General features: G+C 33.7%; 1 protein-coding gene across 7 annotated transcripts in view; it reads left to right on the forward strand.

The window, feature by feature from the left end:
- The window catches only part of SEMA3D (semaphorin 3D), a 242,136-nt gene that overhangs the window by 170,246 nt on the left and 55,213 nt on the right, over window positions 1–16,677 (forward strand). For all 7 annotated transcript variants that reach the window (XM_056799465.1, XM_056799464.1, XM_016426051.2 and 4 more), the window contains 2 exons: window positions 12,251–12,365; window positions 13,590–13,659. In XM_056799465.1, coding sequence (XP_056655443.1) covers window positions 12,251–12,365; window positions 13,590–13,659 — 185 coding nt within the window. The remainder of the gene's footprint in view (window positions 1–12,250; window positions 12,366–13,589; window positions 13,660–16,677) is intronic.

Below are 16,677 nucleotides of genomic sequence, written 5' to 3' on the forward strand. Positions count from 1 at the left end.
AATCTCCAATAGACCCATCAATGTTAAAATGTATAGCTTTTTTAAAAAAAGTTCATACATACTATTTACAACCAATAGGAAGATGTCTGAACAATCTGGTAACTTTCATATGAAACATTTAGTATTTACTCAGGTTTTCAATTCTTAGCTTTTGATTGGGCAAACTTTTTTTAAAGAGATCTTATTTTAAATGGATAAGAGGCTTTCATGGCATAACATTTAGAGAGATGGTCCCATTAAGTCAGAAAGATCAGAGTTTTAGTATTGTCTTTGACATATATTAACTGGATGATCTGGACTAAATTATAAGATCTAAGTAGGTAATCCTCTAAGATTACAAATTTATTTGAGGTACCAATCTGTATTAATATAAAGAACTTTCTCAGCAGAGAGTTCTTTATACCAATAAAATCAAAGGTCCAGGTTAAATCATTTTCCCACTCTGAGTATATCACCCATGTCTTCTTGGTTTTGAGATCATTCACAGAGCCATATCAAGCTGCCTTATTACACTTTTATTACACTAAAAGATCCTAATTATTTGTCAAAATATATATTGAACTCTTAATCTTTAATGTCTCAAATGTCAGTTCATTTAAAGTAAAACTTCTATAAACCTGAAAAAAATAAAGATAATGTGTATTTCAATGAACAATGAATCTTCTTTGCTACCAAGAAAACAAGACCACACAGCTAGATTTTGACTTGCACTTGTCAGAGGCACAAAAGCCAAGAAATTGTGAAATCAAATAAGATGTGATGGATGAATTTACTTTTCTTAAAATAACACACACACACATACATGCAAAACCTGGCGGAATTGTTTGTAATGCTTTGTTTTGGGGACACTAAGTGAATCCCTTAATTTATTTCAAGAAACCCCTCTTAAGAATGTAGGGATTTCTCATTATAAATTACATTCATAGTTCAACTTTTGAGTACTGACTGTTAGGTTACATAAGTTGTCTTTGCATTCCTTTAATTTCAATGCACTTTAGCTGTCTTTTTAAATTTAATGATTTAGTGATAAATTGTGGCAGGTGTTAGGTATGTTTGCTTAGAACAGGAGGCCCTTTTTTTTGTCAAACAGAAAACTTTTAAAGCTATTTGAGTTTGTCTACAAAGCTTTCTTCTCTAGATGGATGAGTACACTGCAGATTCCAGATGCTTTACTCAGTTTCTAATGAAGACATGTTGTTACTATGTTTTCTGTAAATTTAGTCACCTTGGCAAAATTCTTCTTTAGATAATTGAATAGAAAAACAAGAAGACATTTTACCATAATTCCAGAATCACAGAATATTAGTTCAGGAAGAGCTATTGGCAGGCATATGGTTCATCCTACTTTTTCCTAAATATTACAAATAATTTCCTTAGACTAAGCAACTCCCAAGGAGAAAAACTTATACTAATGCAAATTAGAAACTGATTTACAACTTAGAGTCTTAGAGAACTTTGTCTTGGAGAAGTTAACCTGCACAGGGTCACAAAGGCAATATGTTTCAGAGACTAGACTTAAAAATCCAGATTTTCCTAACTCCAAAGAGTTATTATTTTTTACCTAATGCAGCCACTCTAGACTACAACATATTGAGAAATTGAATCTATTTAGCTAGTCCAATTAATAGGTCTTGTACTCTATACTAATTGTAATAATCATAAAATAAAAAATTATAATATATAACATGTATTATAATAATATGATATATAATATAAAATATAATAAAATATGTATTTAGTCATAGTTTGCTCATAATTAATTGTGAGCAGAATCTTTATAATTTTTAAGCTAATATGCAACAAAAATTATATCATTGATATTTTCATTTCCAATATAGCTGAATAATTGAAAGTTATACTATTTTTATGTACATATAAAGCCTTTTGTGTATATATATACATATATATAGAGAGAGATTTTTTAATTGTGCCTTCAATTGCCAGTTAGCAAAATATTGTGCTCAAGTTAATTTTGTCTGTCCAATATTAGACATCAATTAGGCATACCTTATTGGCAATATTATTGGTAATTATGTAATAACATTATTGGTAATAATGCTGCAATAGTTTTACACTAGTATTCATTTTCCATTACAAATGGGTGACCTACATTTTATTCTTTAGCAACTGTAATGTTATATACTCCTAATGGGTTAAACTTGGGAAAAATATATCATATTAAAAAGATCACATTTTTAATAGAAAAACTTGGGGTTTTCAAAAGCACTTTTTTGTTTCCCAAGTAAAACTAGCTTCACTTTCTTCCTCTTCAGTTCTGGGTCCAGCTGCTGGCTACCTGCTGTGACTACCCAGCATGCAAATACTGACAGATCACCTTGGTGGACTGTCCAGCTAACTGCATGTTGTAATCTGGACAAGAGAGTTTCCTACTTCATTTTTTTTTTCTGATAGGACAAGCTCTTTAGAGTAATTAAAGACTGAGTTTAGAAGGCATTGAGGTGTACCAGGGAATAATATAATTAATATAATATAACATAATGGAATCAATACAATGTCAACTGCAAACAAAAGTATCTTGAAAGAGCTCATAGTGTATATAGAACATCTGTTTTTCATTTGGAATCTATGTTGGACATCCTCTAGGATAGTGGCAAATGCCTTGTAAGAACTGTATGTTTTGTCAGTTTATACCTCATTTGATAAACATAGAATTAACAAAGTTAGTTTAGTTGTTGAATTTTTCAGACTCTTCTCTGATTTTGATACATACATGAATCCAACTTGTTAGAAGAGAGACTTTAAGGTATCATTTTATGTTGCCAATAGTTTAGTTTTATGATGAAAAACTAAGCTTAGTGGGAATGGCTATTCTCTGAACCATTCAGTAATTGTATTACTGTTAGGAATTGGTCCATTTTGGAATATCAGTAAAAGCATATTCTCTTCTTTTATCTATATCAAGGATATCCTCAAAATGAGTACAGATAATTTTTGTGCATATTTTGTAGAAATAAGAAAGTAGTCATACATGTTGTAAGCTAATGGTTTTTTTTACATTAATTTTTCCCCAAAAGAAATAGCATCTGCATTTTTTCTTTCCCAAGCATTGTGCATTCTCCTTTATTTCAGTTGTCTGGAGATTTAATTTGTCAGAAATTTCAAACTTGTGTCGACCTCTTTGTTTACTTTAATGATAATTTTATATCTACTTTATCTAAAAGCTTCATATTAAAACCCAAATATGGTGATTCCAATATTACTGATATGAAAAAAAAATCCTAAAACTATTTTTTTCAATTTTTGTCTATATTATCCTTTATCCATAGTCATCTTTTCATGATCTTTGGGATAATGTGGCTTAATAGGGTCTGCCAGTTGTCTTTCTCACCGTATTTTCTTTTCTTTTGCCACTCTTTATGGTTTTTCTTGTTTGGCTTTTATTGTATGTGGTAATGTTGCATATATCTTCTATTGCAAGATTTAACAAATGACTTTACAATTTGAATTTGTGTTTCCCATAATTTCTATATCTCTTTATTTAGAAAGGCTATAAATGAGTATGTGCTAGCTAAGGTAGTTTCAGGGTTTTTTCAATCTCCTTATTGAGACAATTGATTTGTATTAGATTTCCTTAGGAAATCATAATTATATAAATATATTTTATTTGTCATTTTTGTTATTAGCAGCTTGTTTAAGTTGATCAAGTTGGACCTGATTTAATTTAATTTCCTATCTTCTGAATTTTAATTGATCTAATCTATACATTTTGAGCTTTTTATCTAAAAAGTTGATGATTTGATTATACACCCAGAGCATATGTAGAAATTAGGCCCATAATACAACACACATTTACTAAGTACTTTCTGCCAAGAGGATTAAAAGACAAAAACAAGTTACCTCCTGTCCTTAAGGAGCTTACATTCTATTGGAGAAAACATCTACCCACAAAAACACACACAAGGGAAATACAAAGTAATTTGGTGACCAAAGCTGGTGTGTCACTAGCAGATGGGGGTCAGGAAGTTCCTCCTTAGTAGGTGATCTTAAGGAATCTGAATTTTGAAAGGCATTGAGGGATCTAAAGAGTAGAGTGTAAGAGGAAGTTTATTCAAAGCAGAGAGAATAGCTTGTTAGAAGATAGAAGAAAGAATATTCTTTAGTAGAAAAACAAAGCAGCTCAGTCTTCCTAGAATATGAAGTGAATAAAAAGAAGGAATGTTATTCTGGCCATGCCTTTGGGTGAATCAGGTTTGGGATTAGAATGCAATGAGATATTCAGGAATCTAATAAAATGCTATTGTAGTTAAGATAATATTTAAAAGAATGCAGTTCAGACAAAATATTACTCCCTTTGATTACTCCCTTTGCATTCTCCATAGCAATGGTCATCCTTGGTCTGAGAGGAGTCTTTATGATGCTGGGGTATTTGGGCTAAAGTTCTGGTACCATTTTCCCTTAGGCTAATCTTTTATGATTCAAGAAACAAACAAACAAACAAACAAACAAACCAATGATAAACTCAGTAATCTACTCCCTTTCACCTTAAAGAGAAATTAGCTCAGCCTGTAGAAAATAGGCACCGCTCCAGCCATAAATATGCAATATTCTGGAAATCAGTAGGAGCCAGATTGGTAAATTGCAAACTGAGGGGTTTGTCCTTTAATGTACTATCAATTTAGGCATACTAGAGACTTTTGAACAGTGGAATGATTTGGTTAGACCCAGATTTAAGGATATCCACTTGACAGCTATTGAAAGATGTATTGGACAAGAAAAAGCTCTTAAGGCAGAGAAACCAAGTAAGTGGCTCTTGAAGTAGTACAGATGAGATTTAATGAAGGCCTCACCAGGAGTGAGAGATATAAATAGAGAAAAGAATGGGAATGAGATAAAGTGCAGAGATAGTTGTAAAAGAGTTCATAGCTATTTAGAATCAAAGGGAGAAGGTCGAATCAGAAATGACTGACTTTCTGAACCAATATGGTTAGAAGGTGGCAGTATCCATAAAAGAAATAGATAATTTAGGAAAAGAGAATGAATTTTGGGGAAATATGTTATATATGGGAAATGTGGAGTTTTAGCAGCAAAAGACATCCATTTGGAAATGCTCATTGGTTGTGTTGATGCTCAGGAAAGAGAACAGTGCTTGAAGCATAGATCTGGGAGTCATTTCCATATAAAAAATAATTGAATCCATGGGAGCTGATCAGGAATGAAAGAAATCACTCCCACATTAGTTACCAGTCATCTCTTGCCTCTTCAGATATAGACATTTCATTTAAATTATGTATTTGGTACTTGCCATGTGTAGCACCACCTGCTTCATTTAGTGAAGACAAAATTCGTGATACGAAAACTTGAGGCTTCTGTGTAATTTAAATGCCTTTGAATTCTTTCAGTTTTGAATCCTCAACCTTATTTTCCACAATATTTTCCACTGTACTTCCTTATTCCTTCATTTACATTTAAGTCAGCAAGAATCAAAGTATATATTCATTTGATTTAGGGAGTGACATGGTTGTAGGGATTTGTGCTACTGTTATCTTCATGGTGGCCTTGTGGAAAATTCTTATCCTGTCATTCTGCAAGACCAGTTGACATGATGTCTCATAAAATTATGTTTCTTTTTGCCTCTGGACACATGATAATGGCCTCTTTATTGTCTTCTTCAAGGGGAAGCTTGGTTGCAACTCCCTTTTATCTTCTCGTTTCATTTATATAACATTGTTATAGGTTTTTAATTCTTTCCATTATATATCAACTCATTGGTCATTTGACAAGAATTTTTAATTGAGAATACCAACAGTTAAGTCACTCAGTCTTAAAAATCTCTGGCTTTTCATTGACTCCTTTCCTTAACCCCTCTTGATTCTTTCCTCCTGTATTATCAGTTGCCAAATCTTTTTTGTATGAACTCATCCATATTCACCTGCAAAACACATGTTGAACTTTGTGACAAAATTCTAAAAGCTAAATAAATGAAGAGGCAAAGATGCATTAAACAATATATTTTAATAAATGTGTTTACCTTTATTTAAAATATTTTTGGATTCTATTACTTTTACCTCTACAGAATTTTTAAAATTTCTTTTTAGTTGTACTTCATATGCTGAGATGCAAATATAATACAAATCATTTCAGAGAAGTTTTTGCTCTTCACTTTCCACCTCCTGGTTGTTTTTAATTACTTTAGATTCTATTTGTTTTGGGAGGGTTCATCCATTTGGTTATATTTGCTATAGAGATTCCAGAACCCTGAAGGTTATGCCAGTTTTCCTCTTTGTTTTGCAGTATTTCCTTTTGTTCATGCCAGGAATTCAGTTTGGATGGGCTTTTCACATAACTTGCCTGGGGGTCTAATTAATAGCCCTAAGCTTCAGTTACATTCAAAAGGCAGGATTTGATATACTGTCCTTATATGACAGTTACTACCTTTCAGGATTGTTGTTTGTTAGTCCTGTGACACTTTCTATATTGATTGATTTTTCACAAAGTTGTGGGGTTTGTGCTTACTTTCAGAGTGTCACTTAGACCCAAATGAGAGATTTAGAGCCTTCAAAGTTACAGATGTGTGTTTGCTTTGCTGCCATCTGTTTTCCTGTCTGGGGAATTCCAAAGCTTAGAGTTTTATGTTGGCCTTTTTTTTTTTAGTCTTTGGTTTTACCTGAAAATGATTGTTTAACATGCTGAATTTTAAACTTTGTTTTAATCTGCCAGATTTGGAAACTCTGGAGTGTACTGTATTACCCAAATCCTGGTTATGCTAACCATCTGCAGATTTTGTAAGTTGTTAGGAAAACATGGTCTTCATTTCTGCTGTTTGCTTTATAATTTGCCAACTGCAAATCCCAAACATTCATCTCTGAATACTTACCAGGTTGGAGTAAAAAAGACACAAGTGTTCATTTTTTGTATTTTGAAAATCTCTCCTCCTGACTCCAAACTTGCAGTTCCTTTGAAGGAAAAAAAAAAGAATAATAACAGAGAATTATATCCTTAAAAATCTTATGAAAATTCAAATATTTTAAGCTTTTAGAAGTTAGATGGTACAATCAATAGAACACTTTCCCTGAATTCAGGAAGATCTGGAAAAGTCACTTGACTCCTATTTGCCTCAGTTCCTCATCTATGAAATGAGGACACATTGGAGAAGGAAATGACAAACTTCTCCAATATTTTTGCCAAGAAAACCCCATTAACAAGTCTATGAAGTCACAAAGAGTTGGACCTGACTGAAGAACTGAACAATAACAAATTTTGAGTGCTCTGCTTTTTTCTCTAATGATTATTAACTGCTTTCTTAATCCAAGTGATTTATTTCTTTATATTCTGGACTATTTGTCTATGTACTTATGCAACTTTAAACACAATTGTGCAATCATAATACAATTGAGATCAAATGCTATAAAATTAGAATGGTCAGAGTTGGCCTTCAGTAAGAGATATGAGATTACCTTCATTTTCCTCCCTTTTTTTGAAGAGGCAGTGGACTATGGACATGAAATGTTATAGAACCTGGCAGACTTTTGCAATGTATTGGTTACTTTTAGCAAATTGTTTTAATTTTTTCCTTTTTTTTCTTCTTTGTTATTCAGGATTGTTTTCTTAGAAAGTGACTATTGGGAAATGCAGGTTATTGAAATGCAGGTTTTAATTAATGAAGATAATTATTTGTTTCATATATATGTGATACAGGAAACAATAAATACATAATAGTAAAGCATGTTTTTTATTCATTAAAATCATTATTGGGTACATACAATGAAAAACTGCTTTAAAAATCCCATACAGAACTCATAATCAGAATACTTAGATTCATTTTTGCTAATGTCCCCAAAAAGCTAGCACCTCGTTTATTTGGAGTTAGTGAATTGAAAGGATTTCTTAATTATATCAGGCCATTTAAAATGTATTTCAAACTTCTTGGTATTTGAAAAAGTACTAAAACCTGAAGGAACAATACTTATCAAATGCTATTAAGTTGTATTCGCATTAAAGAAGCCTTTAAAGTCTTTTCCTTTACATACATATTAATTTTGACTTACATTTTTAAAAACAGCACAATAAAGTGTCCACAAGAGCTCAGAAAAGACAGCAAATTCCTATGTTGCTTGTGTTAACTGCCTAGTGTGAAGGAGTAGTCAGCAAATTACTCAGCAAGTCTATGTGGAGACCTAACAGGAGAACCCTACCTTGGGGATGGGACAGGTGAGGAGGAATAGAAGTAGCTGTGCCATTCCTGAAATGACTAAACTCTCCTCTCATCCACTGTTTAAAAAAAGCAAAGCGGGCAGGTAGGTGACTTAGTGGAGAAAGGGCCAGCTTAGAGTCTGGAGGCCCTTGTGGCCTCAGATACTTCCCTGCTTTGTGACTGGGGGAGTCACTGAATCTGCATTGCCTAGCCCTTTCCACTTTTCTGCCTTGGAACCACCATGCAGGATTGATTCTAAGATGGAAGGTAAGGGTTTAAAAATGAATAACAAATATTTTAGACACAACTAAGTAGTAGAGATGCAAAAAAAAAAATGGACTCTCCCTTTAAAGAACGTTAAATCAAATGAAGTAAAATCAAATACAATGTGAATAACATTGCAGACAGTCACTGAGTTGGAAGGCATCAGCAGGTGAGGAACACTGGGAAAGACTGTCTTGTACCAGGTGGGATTTGGACTGACTCTTGTTGAGTTTCAGAGCATTCTAGGTATCTGGTATGGCCAGTACAAAAGGCACTAACTATTATGGGACATGGAACATCATCTCTGAGGTTCCATAAGTAGGCAATGGTTCCTGGGTCATAAAATATGTGGGAGGAATTAGATATGACAACTAAAAAGGTGGAAAGGGGGAAGGTTATGAAAACCCCAAATCAAGGAGTCTAGAGTTCATTCTGATCATGCTAGGGAGCCGTTAGAGTTCACTGGGACAGCTGGGGCTGGCATCAAGAAGACTCATCTTCATGAATTCAAACCTGGCCTCAGACACTATAAAGTGAACTAGATAAGGCAATGACAAACCACTCCAGTATCTTTGCCAAGAAAACTCCAAATGGGGAGATGGGGATTCAGATTAAAAACAAATGGACAACACACAGCAGTGCGTTTTGAATAGGACCTGAGTTTTAGGGGGAAAATCCCTTTGGTAGCTGAATGGAAGATGGAAGGGAGCATAGAGAAATAAGACTTGTAATGATCCAGGAGAATGATGATAGGAGTGAGAATCGGGGCTAGGACTGTGAGTAGAAAGAAAAGGAATCATAACAGAAGTCATGTGGGCATAGAAATGAATGACAAAATGTGGTAACAGATTGGATTGGCTCTCTGGAGTCAGTAAAATGAAGAATTAGGGATCCTGCTGAGTTTTCCAATCTTGGTGATGATCCGGAGAATAATTGTACCATGAGCAGTTGTAGGGAATTTCAGAAAAGGAGAATAATAATGAGTTTTGGATATATTGAGGTTGAGTGGCCTTCCTGCATCCTTATACTAATGATCACAACCTTGAATTTGTAATGATGGTAGCAGAAAAAATGATTCTCATCTTAATACCCTTGCTATGTCGGCAGTGTGTACGGATTACCCCAAAAGGAACGAACGATCCCCCTGGTCGAAGGCAGCGAGAAGGAAACACACTTAGAGTGTGTTCAAAGTCACTACTTAATGTTTCTCAGTCTGCTAGGTGAAGATAAGAATATTTATAAGGTGCTGAGAGATCCCTGAAAATGATGGTATACAGCCCAACCCAGTGCAGCAGATGAACCTTGCACCATGACCCAAAGGTCAAAAGACACAACATAAAAGATCAGTGTATGACATTACTTGAGCTTCTCTGTATGCCTAAGCCAGATTTATGTAGGTTTCCATTTGTCAAAAATACAAGGATCTTTTTTTTAAGTATTTTAAATATTTGATTAACTTTAGCCTATGGGAATCAAAAGGGGAGCCAGTGATTGATTGAAAAATGCTGTGATCCTCAATCAATTAAAGGGGTGTGTGTGTAACTTCACAATATGTAAAATGGGCCAAATCATAGGATTTGGAGACTTTGAGAAAGATTCTAAATAAAGACCAAAGGGTCAGGCTTGTTTACCTTGCAGTGCTTTTGTTTACTGCTATTGATATCTTCCTGCCTCCAGAAAGTCAAATCTTCTAGCATCCTGACAACAAAAAAGGCATTGATAAATAGAGTGGAGACATATAGAAGTGGCGGGTGACTAAACAACTGCTAATTCTGACATCTCCATAATCAATCCATTATATTAGTGTGAACTGGCGGGCTCTTTAAAACTTCACAGAAATAGGCAGGGAGATGACGGTTCAATACAAAATGGGTTGCCTCTCCCTCCTCTAGGCTCAGAGTTCTCTAGGGAAGTCATGAGGAAGGGCAAACAGAAGTAGAGAGTCTAAGTTATGGTCAACAGAGTTGGTCAACTGACACTACTTTACAAGAGAAATATAACTCCCTGTGAACTGAACTTTAGCCTTAGAGGTCAGGCTTCTGGATGTGTCTAAGAGTTACCATCCAGTCATTAAACACATAGAATCCATTCCTGAGAATCGTTACACCAGAAACTACACTTGTTTCCCTCTGACAGCTGGCTGCTTTTATCTTTGTCCTGCAATTTTGGTTGATCCCCCCTCTTTTTTCCCAAGGATCAAGGAAGATAAAAGGGTCAGAGTGTTATATGGGCACATAAACAAGTATATTTTAAAGGGTCTTTTGTTCAATGAAGCATATTGACATTTGTTGGACTTTCAAAATGAAAGGTATTTAAGTTAGTGTCATGCATATATAAAAAAAACAGTGCAATGTTTACTGTTGTTTAGGTCACTAAATAAATACTAACTTGCAGTCATCTGATGATTTATTTAGAAACATAAGAGATCTTAGAGGCATTCAAGTTCAATTTTCTTATTTTGTGGATGAGGAAAGTGAAAAGAGAGATAAAAGTTATTTTCCCAGGATCAAAGAACTAAGGCATTGTTTAAGGCAGGATTTGAACTCTTCTCCTTGACTCTTCTGTAAGTCTGATGCCCTTTTCCCACTGCTCTGCCTTTTTGATAGTGGCAGATAAAAAAAAAAGGCAGCTTTTGTTAAGGAACTTTTATAGATGTATTATTTATGAATATTTTCACTAATGATCCCTTTTTATGACTAAGATTTTTCTAAATTTTTTCAAGGGATATAAATTAAATAAATTGTTACAAATTCATGTTGGTATCATTATGTATTTTTCACATATTTTATTTTTTTCATATTCATTTGTGCTTTGTCAGTAAGAATTGTTGCAGTGTACACATACACCCCCCTCACACACACACACATACCATTCCACTTTTGGACTTTTCTAATTTTAAAAATTTTCTTTAAATGGAGCTCAAATATGCCTCCCTACAATCTTCACTCACTCTTCTGAGACAAAACTCCCCTCAAATCAAGTATTTCCAAATGGTCATGATACTATACACCCATGTAAATAAATATATACTTTTATATATATGATAGTCATATGAAATTTATGTAGGTTTCCATTTGTCAAAAATATAAGGATCTTTTGCTGCATATAATTCATAAATACACATACATATGCACAACTAGTATACATTATATGGTATCAATATGCAAACATGTAAGTACTAAATAACTATATACATATATATTGCAAATATAAAGTTACTAATATGATTATTTGGAATGGTTTGATTTGAAGAGGCAGCTTTGTCTCCAAACAAAGGGTAAAAGTTGCAGAAATATTCAAACTCTCTGCTAAAAATGAAAATAGTGCTCTTACATTTTGGATATGCCACAACTACATATCTATTTAATTGATTTTTTAAAAGATATTAATAGCTTTATGTACCTACAATATTTAAATAATCATAAACAATAAACAAATATTCACTAAAAGGTTTTTTGTTTCTAAGTGTTTTTTTTTAAATTACCCTATTAAGTTAGATAGTAAATTTTTAAAGAATTATCTATTTCAAATGTATGAGGAGGAATAATTCTAAATTATATTAGTTGTTATTATCTATATTGATTTTTTGTAATTACATTCTAATATTTTAATTGGCTTGCCTTATATCATGAGGAAATAGTTTTATTGCTGAGGAGCTGAGCTGGTTTTTCAGTACCTTTCACACATTTGAACTTCACAGTCCAGGAAGAAATGTATAGATTGAATACTTCTAGATAAGCTAAATTAGACCTTGGAAAGACAATTGGTTTCAGCTCGTAATAGTTTCATCTTGGATAACCTTTTCCCCATTTTCTTTCTTCTTTCTTTTTCCAGAATGACGTGGGAGGGCAACGTAGTCTGATAAACAAATGGACAACTTTTCTTAAGGCCAGATTGATTTGCTCAATTCCTGGCAACGATGGAGCCGACACTCATTTTGATGAGCTTCGTAAGTCATATGGGTTTTCTTTCTCACTTGTCTTATTAATTTCCACCCTTCCAAAAGAATATACCTAATTAGATGAGCAATTTCCATATTTCTTTCCAGATGACTCATTCTCTGTTCTACAAGTGACTACTCAGCAATATTCACATTATGTAAGATGTACTACCACCAAGGAAATGCTTTTTATTTGTTTTATGCAGCAGTGTCACCCTTTCTCTGAAATGTGTGTTCTTTGGTTTCTATGTGAGTCACTACAGAATTAGAGAAGGGAAAAGGGGATAACTTAGAAATGATGCTAAAGTGACCTCAAATTAACCTCAATCCAAGCTGACCATGAAATTACAGGTTCTTCCTGTTAACTGGATAGTCCCATGCTAGAATGTCAGGTAAAGCCAGAATTTTGCTCCCTGGATTCAAGGGTCTTCAACTGAGGAACCAGAGAAGCTTAATGTTTCTCAGTTTTGGTTCTTCCCTTTCCCCAAAATGATCTTAAATTACTTGGGTTAACTGTGCATTTTATCCAATATCAAGATCATAACCCCCTATACCGTAGGAGAATATTGAGTTGCTCTAGCTGTAAAGTTCTATTCCCTAATGGCCACATTTCTGACAATGTAGTGGTGAGCCACCATGGGGTTAGCTCATCTGGTCCTCTGGCAGAAGTCATAAAAACTTACAAGACTTTTGAGCTTAATAGAATCTGCCTGAGCCTGGGTTCCATCGGTATATTCTTTTAAGAACTCATTATCATATGCTATGGAAAAATGAGGCATGAAAGCTTTGCTGTCAATAATAATAATATCAGAGCCAGTTTGGGAGCACTTTACAATTTGTAAAAATAATATACATGCAGAATAATAATAATTATGCATAGGTTGGAATGGGCTGTTGGTTTGGATTCAGGGGATCAGGGTTCAGATTCTGACTTTTTACTTATTACCTGTGACTTTGGTGAGTTTGTCTAGTTATTCCCCCTCTCTCTGGGTCTTGGTTTTCTTCTATAGAAAATGGAGATATTGGTCTAGACAATCTCTAGCTTGTCAAGCTAAAATTAGCTAAGAACTTTGATTGCATTGATACTAAAAAGTATCTCTCAGTTTTGATCTCTTTTACCTGCTCTCTTCCACATTCCACATACTTAGTTGAGAAACCATCTTTGAGATTTTGATAGTTTTGCACGTCTGAAAATAAATTTACTAAAACTTGGAAATATTTTTCCATTCACAGAGGATGTTTTTTTACTTCCCACAAAAGATGAAAGAAATCCTGTAGTATATGGAGTCTTTACTACAACCAGGTATGTTCAGAGTAATGTTTCTTAATTATATTTTTAAAGTAACAACAATAACTTTTCCTTTTTCCTTTTTGAAAGACTTCCTTTTCTCTGTCTCCATTAATACTTCATACCTACGCAGTGAGACAGGTTGGTTACTGATTTTTATATTCATTTCAAAGTGGCATAAAGTGAAACATTACATATATATATATATCTTAAGTGAACTGAACAGTCAGACAATAATAAGTGACCAAAAATGGAGGCAGAACCAAGGTCTTCTGACTATTGGGCTCATGGATTTTCCATGAAATAGCTCTGGGCCAGAAATCAAGAAGTCTTGAGTTTGATTTCCAACTCAGATACTTAATAGCTGTCTGATACTGAACGAGTCACTTAATCTCTAGTTATATCCATTTACTCACCTGTAAAATGGGCATAATAACAAAACTATTGGGAGGATCAAATGAGGTAATAATTTTTAAAGCATTTAGTACAGTGCCTGGCACATACTAGGTGTTCTGTAAATGTGACAAGAAGAGAATTGTCTTCCACATTTTCCCTCTGCATGTCAAATTAAAGTATAATGTTAGGTATTTTCAATCTTGATACTGACATTCGTAATCTTCCTAAGGATCATCTTATCCTATGTATTTTTTTGTTGTTTTTGTTATTATTTAGCATTGTTATTTTAAAATACTTTATGCATATAATCCCTCCCTGCCAATCTTGAATCATTTTCTTGGAAAATGTTTCATCTTTCTGAACTGCTTTGCAATCAATTATTTAACATGTTTTGTTTATTATTGTATGAATTAAGATTTTTTATATATTTTTACAAATACCACTCCTCAAAATATTGTCATATAATGCACTTTCTTTTAGTGTAATATTGTAATTTCTGACAATTACGATAACAAAGGAAAATATATATGACAGATTAACATTGGAAATAAGATCAAAATACAATTATTTGCAGATGACATTATAGTGTATCCAAGAAATGGAAATATTCCAACTAAAAACATTAATGCAAACAACAAACTAGTTCAATAAGATCACACAGTAAAGATTAACTTCCAAGAATGTTCATATTCTAGTTATTAATAAGAAATGTTTTAATCATGGAAAAGGAACCCTATACATAATATAATATAAAAGAAAGTCATAAAATATTTGGCTATAGTAACTAAAACAAAGGAAGATCCAGATAATTGATAAGATATTTAATATACATAAGTGGGTCAGATAAATATAATAAGTGTGACAAGGAAATCACTTTTAAAAGACTGATATATATTAATTTAAGGTCGCCAACTTCCTTAATGAAAACTCAAGTCAGCCGTCAACCTTTTATGGAGTTTTAATTACAAAAAGGAGAAAGAAAGGAATTAGAGATAGAGAGATAGAGGGAGAGAGAAAGGGGAGAGAAGGGAATAGGGCTTAAATACCCCTTCTGTTTAGGCTGGGCCAAAAGGCCCAAGCCCTTAGATAGCTGGGGCAATGAAAGGAGATCAGTCCCTATTACTCACGTGACCAAAAATGGAGAAATAGTCTCCGGGGCCCCCACCTTCAGCTTCCTTCAGCGCAAGCTTCTCAGAGCACACCGCAACCACTCCAACAAACTCCTCAACCACCTCTCCCTCGAGTCTCCAGACCCCCCTATCCTTAAGGAAACCATCCAAGTCCCCTCCTCTCAGTCCTCACATATACCAATCACCTGTCCATCAATTTCCCTGTGCCAATGGAGGCTCTAGCTTAACCCAGGACCGCCCAGAGGTCTCTGGCTTTGCACATGTCTGTTGAAGGTCATATTTTCAAATAATTAAATCTTTGATCCCCTTTGCTACAGCCCTTTCTAAATCCTGTTAACCTGAGTAGGGTAGAGATTGGAATAATTAAATTTTGATCTAGGCTGCAGCCCTTACTCAATCCTGTTAGGACTGAATAGGGTGGAGATTGATTCCAAGTATCTCCATTGTATCAATTCTAAAATCAATCATGACTCAAAGAAATTCCTGTTCTATGCTTAAGCATAGGTCAAAGTCCTTTCCATTGTTCAGCAAAAGGTTTCTGTCCTAAAGTAATCTTAAGAAGGGAGGAGAAGGAACCTCCCATGTCAATGGGGTTCACATTCCAATAGTCAAGACCCACTATCAATAGGAAATTTTTCAAGTATGAAATTTCCCAATGGTGAAATTTCCAACATTTATAAGTCTAAGAAATTTTGAGGTTTACATAAGATAGCAATTCTTACCAAGTTAGTCTCTTTATTTAATGCAATGTCACAGAAAATACAAAAGAATTTTTTCATAAGTTCTATAAGTAACAATGCAACATATATGGAAAACGTACAATAAAGCTACAAACAGTGAATACTTTGGAGTGTTATATTCAATTAACCTTTCAGTGAATTTATAAATGGAAGAAAGAGATGATCCTCTGTAGAATATTGTTTTAAGAAGTCTATTTTTCCTCATGCATTCATCATTCTACTAAAAATTTTGGAGAGTTTAGAAGGCATATGTGTTTTAGATGTTAATATCTTCTCAGTAATCATTTATTCAAAATCAGGTTTAAAGTTTTTTAAAAGCATTTGAAATAGCCCCCATATGCTCTTAAAATTGTGTGATCCCTTGGCAAAGTGGCTTTCTTTCTATTGCCTAGTCCAGCTCTTCTGCCTGCCACCTTCTTTATATTGTTCATCTATAGATACCTTTTCATTTTCTTGTGTAATACAATGGCGATCCTGATTTTAGATGCCAAATGTAATATTATATTATGGAAATCATTGGAAATCTTTTTCCAATCTAATAGTTTGCTCTTCTTCCAGTTTCAGGCTTAAATATCTTCAGCATTCTTATGCTTACTTGAATTTCTCCAGAGAACATAAAAGATTCCACCATAGTTATTGTTAACTATAAAAAAGCATTTAAAAAAGATACCTACCTTAAAAGCAATAACAAGACAATGATGATAATGGTAATAATAATAATAACTAGATTTTCTGCTGTACCTATATGGCAGGCATTGTGCTAAGCA

This window comes from Monodelphis domestica, chromosome 5 (assembly GCF_027887165.1).
Source record: "Monodelphis domestica isolate mMonDom1 chromosome 5, mMonDom1.pri, whole genome shotgun sequence".
Taxonomy (NCBI): Eukaryota; Metazoa; Chordata; class Mammalia; order Didelphimorphia; family Didelphidae; genus Monodelphis; species Monodelphis domestica.